The 9,220-nt window shown below is 44.1% G+C and overlaps 1 protein-coding gene across 1 annotated transcript in view; it reads left to right on the top strand.

Annotated features, from left to right (window-relative positions):
* The window catches only part of R3HDM2 (R3H domain containing 2), a 53,869-nt gene that overhangs the window by 33,928 nt on the left and 10,721 nt on the right, over positions 1–9,220 (top strand). Inside the window, exons 13-17 of the mRNA XM_006859468.1 lie at positions 3,430–3,672; positions 3,994–4,120; positions 4,364–4,524; positions 5,028–5,182; positions 6,619–6,719. Coding sequence (XP_006859530.1) covers positions 3,430–3,672; positions 3,994–4,120; positions 4,364–4,524; positions 5,028–5,182; positions 6,619–6,719 — 787 coding nt within the window. The remainder of the gene's footprint in view (positions 1–3,429; positions 3,673–3,993; positions 4,121–4,363; positions 4,525–5,027; positions 5,183–6,618; positions 6,720–9,220) is intronic.

The raw sequence follows: 9,220 nt of genomic DNA, 5'->3' as shown, positions 1-9,220 counted from the left end.
TGCACTTTGGACTTCCTCTCTGAGTATCATTGGCTCTTGTTCATATGGTATCTCTTGAAATGGTTGAACATTAACCATTTCCTTTTGGTACAAAAGGAAGAAAGAGTGACAAACTACTTCCGAATCGCTAGTCACTGAAAACTCTATGCATAGCAGAGAAACATGTAAGAATTATTACCCTTTTTTTGTGAGTTTTTCTTCCCTGGTAGCATTAACTCACTGCCCCCTAAGATTCCTGTCTAATCTTTTGAGGTGCTATTCTCAATTTGATCCAATATAATAGATATTTTTCACTAGTTAAGCTAAACAATTGTTTGATTTTAAGAAGATTTAAGGAAAAAATTTTGGTTTGAAGATTATCTCAGGGCAATAAATTATTTTAGGAGTTCATCTACCTTTTTTTGGCTCCAGGAAGTTTGTTGTCCATGAGAATTTAAAATTCTGTTGTGCATTTTGCCGTTTTTGATCAGGATTGTTTTATAGCATCTTCTGTCAAAATGTCCAGTAATGGTAGCTGGGCACTACCATTAGTTCTTCTGGTCTCATGGTAAAGGAAGCACCTGTTCATGGAGGCAATTATCCACACATTCCATTTTGCTCCTGTTCCTGACTCTCCTTTCTCTGTTGCTCCAGGCTACCAGAGGCCACTTGTGCCTTGGATGGCTGTAAGTCCTAACTTTCTTAACTGCAAAAAAAAAAGATTTTTATTGTGGGCTCAAATGAGACAACATATATAAATGTTATTTCTTCCTTTCTCCTGCCTTCCCCCACCATTCTTCTATCCCTCCTACCATAGGGGCTATGACTATAAAACTGATGAGGTGATCAAAATGGCTGGAGGGGAAGAAGGGAGAGGGGAAAAAAATAACTACCCATTAGTTGGTTAAGAACACACCATGTTCCTAATAAACAAATCCCCTGCTTGAGGCTAGTGAAGGCACTAGAGGAACAGAAGCTAAAACCAAGCTATTTATATTCTATTCCTTGATTCCTTGCTGCTCTGCGTGCTTATGGGGGATTTTTCATACTGCTTCACAGAGCTAGAGGAAGTAGGCAGGACTAGGCATTAACTGGGTATTTTTTTTCTTTCTCTGCCCTTGGGAAGCCGATGATCCTTGTGAATGAGTACTTCCTCCAGGAGAGATGTGGTGTGAAATCAGAAGTATGGCAGGGAGAGCTGAGGCAGACCTTGGATGACCCTTCCTACAGAGACAGTATGCAGTGCAGATAGGATTCCCTTCTCCAGCGGGCATTCTAAGAGGGCTATAATAGTGCTCCACAGGAACCCTGTGTTCAGGACAAATGCTTTGGAATCAGGGAGCAGACCCTAGTCCTGTGAGTCCTTAGATTGCTCTTGTAACAGCTGCGGATTTCTGAGTGGCTGATGGGGCGGGGCATGCAGCAGGTCTTTCCTAATAGGAGAGATTGCCTATTTGTCAAAGAAATGTGAAAGCCAAAAGCTCTTCTCAGGCGTGGTTTCCAGCTTGCACTACTGCCTGCTCAACAGTCTTGCTATTCATGTGAAATTTCTTTTTTGATTAACCTTGTTATTCCTCCCTCCTCCCTCCCCATCTCTACCTCCCTACCTCTTCCTGTGATTTCCTTTTTTCTTTCCTTTACCACATGCCTCCCTGCTGGTCCACAGCCAGTCCCGGCTCTGCAGCCCTCTCCACAGCCTGTTCAGTTCTCTCCAAGCTCCTGTCCCCAAGTCCTTCTGCCAGTCTCTCCGCCCCAGCAGTACAACATGGTATAAACTCCACTTTCTCTTTTTGTCCTTGTCCATGTGTGGCCTGTATCTGTGGGTATGACTGGGTTTGTCTGGGATGACTTGACAAGCATGCTGTGCTTTTCTTGAGAGTTGCTGGCCTCTCTAGAAACAAGCCAAGTTGTTTCTTGAGAGGCCAGCATGGATGGACTGAACTGTATATTCCATTCTAATGGCCTCATCACAGTCAAAGATGCCAAAATAAAAGAGAAAAGTAGTGAGTTCCCCTGAGTTTCAGAAGAGGAAACAAAATTGGTAGCTGGTACATCCTTCATCTCATTTGCTCCCTGGACATGTCTGAGGAGCCTGGTTTAGTACAGAATGGTTCTCTATAATTTACTTTTAAAAATAACACAATTGCGGATTTTCCTGGTACCACTGGTAAAAACTTATAATGTTTGCATGTCTTACCATGTCATTATATGTAAAAATATTTTCATTCCACTGCATAGTACATGCTGTTTAAATTGGTTTATGCTATGACTACAAATTCTGTTAGGATCTAATTTGCCTGGTTGTTGCTACTTGCATCGTGGTTATAGGAGACCTGATTTTGTATTTTATGTTAATCACATCTCTCTAAGTTTTTCATTAGAATCCCCTCTTTCCTTTCTCACCTCTTATCTCTCTTCTGAAATGTCCTGGAGTTTGAACCTCAAAATAATCTGCAATTCAGTCCATTTGTCATCTATTCCTGTACTGTAAGGTAGCAAAATAGCTGACATGAAGATCAGAGTGAAAATTGAGTGAAACTACAGGAAAGAATTGTGTTTTAGTTTCTTCTAGTTTCTTTTGTAGAAGATCTCTTCTGGTGTGGTATGGTGTGTGTTTGTGTGCATGTGTCAATTAGTGTCCAGAAAGCAGAAGAGAGGAGAAAGCTAACAAACCCTAAGCTATCACTACACAAGTGAGAGATGGAACACCATCACCCTTACTGCTTAGGGAAGAAGGCTGAGAGAGAAGATAATTACTGGTCAGTCAGTCTTGCCCTCCAACTCAGCCACTCACTGTGGCCTCCTCTCGGAGGCGAGAATTGGAAGTTGTTTCTGAAGGGTAGGAGAACTCTAGCCTAGTGTCAGAGAACAGAGGTGGCAATGATCTGGAGAGGAAGTAAGGGAATAAGCAGCAGGAATGGGAGCCCAGCAGGCTTTCCCTGTCATAGGTAGAGCTGGGGAGCCACCTGCGCCTACCTACCCTAATCAACTCAAAGTGTTACTTGAGTCCTTTATTATAAAAGCAATGTCAGGACCCTTTGTATGATTTGGGGCATGAGAAAGACAGGAAATAGAAAGACTCTTGTCTTTAACCCAATAGCTAATCTTGTTTGTTTTTTTCTACATGGAGAACTTGTGTCATTATTCCTGTCTCCCCAGGAGTAATCCTCATAAATACCCTAATTAGGGTGGTCATTGTTACCTCTTCTGTGGTAGAGAGACTGGCCCTGGAGTGGGGCCTCACACAACTCTTCAGTTCACAGCAGTTTAAAGTACCACATGATGGAGGTTTAGGCTAAAAGGTACACCCCTCAGGAGCACAGAAGCAGGACTATCCCAAATTAGTATAGAGAAGGCTTTAGAGAAGGTTGTTATTGTTGTCTGTGTTGAAGCCAAAGATATGAGGCTTGATATGGCCTTAGTCCTTAAGTCCCCCAATTCTGTCAACAGGCAGATGACCTCAGCAACCCCTTTGGACAAATGAGCCTTAGCCGGCAAGGTTCTACTGAAGCAGCTGACCCATCTTCAGCTCTGTTCCAGCCTCCACTTCTCTCCCAGCACCCTCAGCAGACTAGCTTCATCATGGCTTCCACAGGACAGCCCCTCGCCACTTCCAACTATTCCACCTCTAGCCATGCACCGCCTACTCAGCAAGTTCTGCCACCCCAGGGCTACATGCAGCCCCCTCAACCGGTGAGCAGCTCAGGTCCCCAGTTTAAGCCATCACTTAAGTTTATCCAGTATTAATCCTTCTTTCTTCCTCTAGTTTAGACAGGCCAGAGGGGACCTATCCCTACCTAGTGTTGGAGAGTTATCCTTCTCCAGGTCTTCTTTTTATGTAACACATGTCCTTTCTCTTCTCTTTCAAACTTGTACATTAAGCCTGTAATAGCAGGTCCAGAGATTATCTCTGTTTGTCAATTTCTAGCCATCAACTCCAACGCATTTAATAGTTTGGGGATGTTGGAACTAAACTTGAGAGGTAGCTTACACATCTCTTTTCTTTCACCACAGATCCAGGTCTCTTACTATCCCCCTGGACAGTATCCTAACTCTAACCAGCAATATCGACCTCTCTCTCACTCGGTGGCCTACAGCCCCCAGCGTGGTCAACAGCTGCCCCAGCCATCCCAGCAGTCTGGTAAGAGGAACTTCTGGTATAAGAAGGCAGTGAAGAGGGAAGTGTGAAAACTGGGAAACAGATTACCTTCCCCACTCTAAAAGAAAAAACAAACAAATAGAAATGATTAAGGCCAAACTAGGGGCCCAGAATTTCTAGAAAAAGAAAAGGTAGAATAGAACGAATGTGAAAATTACTGGTAGAGTGTGGCCTAAACATGTTGAGACCATACTAATGCCTTTTCTGCCTTACCCATCCCCCTAGGTTTGCAGCCCATGATGCCTAACCAGCAGCAGACGGCTTACCAAGGCATAATTGGGGTCCAGCAGCCACAGAACCAGGGCCTGCTCAGCAACCAGAGGAGCAGCATTGGGGGCCAAATGCAAGGCCTGGTGGTTCAGTACACTCCACTGCCTTCTTATCAAGTGGGTACATTTTGAGTAGGGGAAGACTACCCAGTCCCTGAGAATAGAAAGGGGAAACAATCTTCTAGAGTCTCCTAGACAGACAATTACTATACTAAAATATTGTCCACTTTCGCCTTAGAATTCTTTGGACTTTTTTTTCCTTTGAGAGAGAATTCAAAGTCTGAGAAGAATCTTTAATTAAATTGTCTGGTCTTTATATAGCCATTTGTTGTTGTTAGGTGTCATTGAGGCTTCATGTAGCCATAGAAATGCTTATATGCCCAGGAAAGTAAAGTCTAAAGGCTCCTTCCTTTATGCCAGATGGCCAAGGGTTGTGTCTGGAGAAGTTGGGAAATGGCAGTGGCTCTGGAAGCATTTCCTGCAAGCAGGTGGGGAAATCAGGAGGGGTTCCTAAGAGGTAGGGAAGAATGTTGTAGTGGCCTAGTTTAGTGATGACTAGGCTGTTCTCATGGTGAACTACAGTGAGTACAAGTAGTCATTCTCTTCTCATCTCTGCCCAGGTCCCAGTGGGCAATGACTCGCAAAATGTGGTCCAGCCGCCTTTCCAGCAACCCATGCTGGTCCCTGTGAGCCAATCTGTGCAAGGGGGCCTACCAACAGGGGGTGTGCCAGTGTACTACAGCATGATCCCACCTGCTCAGCAGAATGGTACGAGGTGAGGACTCCTAGAGACCTGGGGACTCGCCTCTCATAGACCTTCAGCAACTCTTGCACCATGGTTTTGTCTCTGCTAGCCTAAGAAAGGCATGAGTACAGATCCTAATAGGGTCCCAAATGAGTTCATTCTCCTTTCCTCTTTTTTGATTTATGTTTGAATTAGAACTCATCAGCAGGAAAAAATCTCATCTTCAGAAGCAGAGGCTTTACAATTTCCCCGGTTTTCAAACAAATGGAACTCAGAACTATGAGATAGAGCCTGCTCATCATTATGAGAAGCAATTTTGAAGCATCTATATGTATATTTTTCAATGTACCATTGTTCATGGAGCCCTGATGTGGTGCTGTCTGGTAAGCACTGGACCACAAGTTTGGCAATTCAAATCCACCAGCCGCTCTTCGAAAACCCTGTTCAGGGTCACTATTAGTCCGGCCGTAACAACAACACGACGAACAACAGCAACCATTTTTCTATCTATGAACAAATCTCTGATGGTGTGTCTGTTTATGTCTGAGTATATTATTGTTGTTGTTAAGTGCCTTTGAGTCAATTCCAACTCCTACCAACCCTGTATAGGGTTTCTGAGGTGTGGCTGGTGAGCTTGAACCGCAAACCTTGTGGGTTCAAACTGACCTTACAGTCCAGCGCATTAACCTGCAGTGCCATACCAGGACTCCATGTCTGAGTACAGGTCATAGCTAATGAAATTTTGGAGGTAGAAGACACATTAGAAATAATCTAGGCAACTCCCCCCTTGTGTTATTTCTTTGTAGTGTTTTATAAATGAAGAATTCCAGCTAAGGATGTTAAGAAATTTTTCTTAGATAGTTACTAGCAGAGCTGACACTAGAACTTTTTTGGGTCTAATTATTGCTGTGTATCTGTCTCTCAGTGTAGGTATGTCTGTCTCTGACTTTGTATATGAATGTCTCCATGTTGCCTAGGGTATTGTGTGTTTTTCCCCCTATTTGTCTTTCGTTGACTACCTGTCAGCCGTTGTATGTATATCTGAAATCATAAATCTTAGTTCTTTTGTACTCATCCCTCTCTCTCTAGCACTGTATATCTGTCTCTGACACCCTGTTTGTCTGTGTCTCTGTTGTGTTTCTCAGAATCGTTGTGTGTGCGTGTATATGCATGTATGCACGTGTACATGTCTGGTGTTTTCACACTGTTGGGAAGAGTGTGTGTCACTAACATTCCATCTGTAGCACTGATTAGCAGCTTCCTAATTGAAAGATGATCAAGTACAAATATATATAATTAACTCTGAACTGATGAGTGATTTTAGAAATTGCATGGCCAATTGGTCTGGGAATGACTTGAGCTGGCTCTGCTTCCCATGGGGGAGGTCTAGGAAGCAGCAGCTGTTTGCCAGGAGCTGTGTTCCCGCCACTCCCACTTCACCATTCCTCTCTTCTCTGTGTCCCCAGCCCTTCTGTGGGGTTTCTGCAGCCTCCTGGCTCTGAGCAGTACCAGATGCCTCAGTCTCCCTCTCCCTGCAGCCCACCGCAGATGCCACAGCAGTACTCAGGTAAGAAAGAGGATAAAGAATTGGGGAGGGGCGGGGTCTTGGTCACTGGCAAAACCAAGATGGCTGCTGAAGGGTTTGGGCTCTGGAGTTGGGAGGACAGAAAGTTCAGGGATTGACTGGCGTCTCTCTGACCCCATCACTAAGAAAGAGCGAAGTTTTCACTGGTGTTTTCCAAGGGTACTGAAGCTGACCTCTGAAGAACCGTGAGGCTTATTGGCCCATCCCAGGGAAGCTACATCTCTACTTGGTTTCCACATTTCCATGTTTCACTGAATCCAGCATTACTACCTCATACCTCTGGAAATAACGTGTTTACCTCTATCTCCTGCACTCATTCTAGACAGCTTTTCCTTTCCCTTGGGAAGGTAAAGGAAGCTGGTAAAATGATATTTTAAGTTATAGCTCAGGTTTGTTTAGCAGTTTTTAGTGTGTGCACACATACATTGTAATCTTCAGCACAACTTTATGAGGAGGAAATTCAAGGAAGAGAGATTAGATGATTTTTCTGAGGCCACAGTCACAGAACTTTAACCTGGGTATTTTACTTTCTATATTCCGTGCTACATCCCCAAGAACACATTTTCACCAGGCTTGTGTATTCTGTTCTTTCCCCTTCGGTGGGGACTAAGTGGATATCATGGTAAACAGCTAAAGGCTCTCTTTGGAGGGGCCTGCCACCAGGTGAGTAGGCTTATACCATGCAGCCTCCCACTGTCTGCCTTTGCCAAGAATTCCCCAATACACCAAGTACAGTTGCCCTGGTTTGTGTCCCATTCACCCCACCCTGACATAGTAGTCCGTACACTGCAACTGAAGAAGCACCAGGGCTTCTGGAGGGGAGGAAGACTTAATTTAGCCACCAGCCATCCCAAGCTGCTCTTAGTGTGAGGATGTCAGAGTGCCCTCTTCTGGTGAGAGGGAGTTTTTTGCCAGCTTTCCATAATTTAGAAATGAAATATTTTTTACTTACGGTATTTTGCACTTTGGTGTTAGTTTCTGTGAAGGGAACTCCAAAATTAATGTTGCTCATGATCAGTTCTTACCTGCAAGGAGCAATGACTTCTGTCTTCATCCAGGCTAACCGTGGCCCTCTCCCAGTCTAAGAGTTTTAAATTCAACAGCCCTTACCTTCTGTTAAGCTATTGGTCTCTTTAGTGCTCTCCCCTTGTGTCCGCCAGGGGCATTTGGCCTTGAAATTCCCAGTTTGGTATGGAAATTGTAGAAAGCAGCTCCCAGCACCAGTGTAGCCTGTGGTGGTGCTTGGTACCTCAGGGCATTTTCTCTCTTACTTGTTCAAATGATTTGTGCCAATGCATAAGAGTATACTTGTATTATGTGCATTTTTGTGTGTATTCTCAGTGCTGGGTCAGTGCATCTGATGGTGTTCTCTGTGGTCATAACTGTTCATCTTCAAAAACAAGGTCTTTGAATCAGCAACAAACAAGATGGGAAAAACAAATGTTCATTATTATTCTGGACTTAGTACTGGGTTAAGTAAACTGTGAAAAAGTTATTCTGGAAGTTAGCAGCTCAAGAGATCTAGAATGGGCCGGAAAGAAGGAAATAATCAAGGCTCTTCCTGATAAAGACAAATGAGAAAACCCCTCTTATTTTCTTGTTTCTCTGAATTTTTCTCAGTTTTATCACTTTGCTCCCCTGATTGATCCTCGTCTTCTGACTGACCCCTTGTACTTGCCTACACATATGGCCTAAGAGTCCGTATTCATCAGCCCATTGATTTTAGAAGTCTTGACTCCTAGCTTCTGGGAATCGAAGAGGAAGTGCAAGAAGAGGAACAAGTGCTGCTTCTACCTTCCTTTCAGTGTACCCTTCAGTGGGAAGGTAGAAGGCAGGCAGAGCCCACAAGAACTCCTCTGTCACCTTCAGAGGACAGTTACCCGCCTTACTCCCATGGAGCATCATGGTCACTTTTCCAAAAATAAAGGCAGGGATTAGGATTGGCTGTCCCTGGAACAACTGTTCTGGCTTCTCTTAATAGGTTTTTGTAGTTACCCAGTTCACCCCAGGCATGAACATTAATACCTCCACTATGATATCAGATATCACTATAACTCCAGGAAACACTTGTTTCCACTGAAATGATGGCTGGCAGGTCCCTTGAGGTTCCTATAGTGCTGCCTGTTTGGAGAAGATGGACACAGCAGTGATACCTAGACACAGACTCCCAATCCAGACTGACACAGCAGCACAGAGACCAGGGCATAGACAGAGATAACCTCTCACATACTCTCTCACTCATTTTGTAGCTGAGGAGTTTCTAAAGCTAATACTCCTTTTCTCCCATCCCCTGAAGATACCCTTCTCCACCATCAGAAATAAGGAAAAAGTGGGTTCTGTCCTAGTGTGGTACTGTAGGAGAAGCATTGACTGATAATCACAAGGTCGGCAGTTCAAACCCACCAGCACTCCTTGGAAACCCTATACAGGGTGGCTGTGAGTCAGAACTTAATAACAGTAACAGCAACAGTCTTGTAATTTTG

The sequence above is a fragment of the Chrysochloris asiatica genome, unplaced genomic scaffold, assembly GCF_000296735.1.
Source record: "Chrysochloris asiatica unplaced genomic scaffold, ChrAsi1.0 scaffold00033, whole genome shotgun sequence".
Lineage (NCBI taxonomy): Eukaryota > Metazoa > Chordata > Mammalia > Afrosoricida > Chrysochloridae > Chrysochloris > Chrysochloris asiatica.
This window is presented reverse-complemented; position numbering and strand designations above follow the sequence as displayed.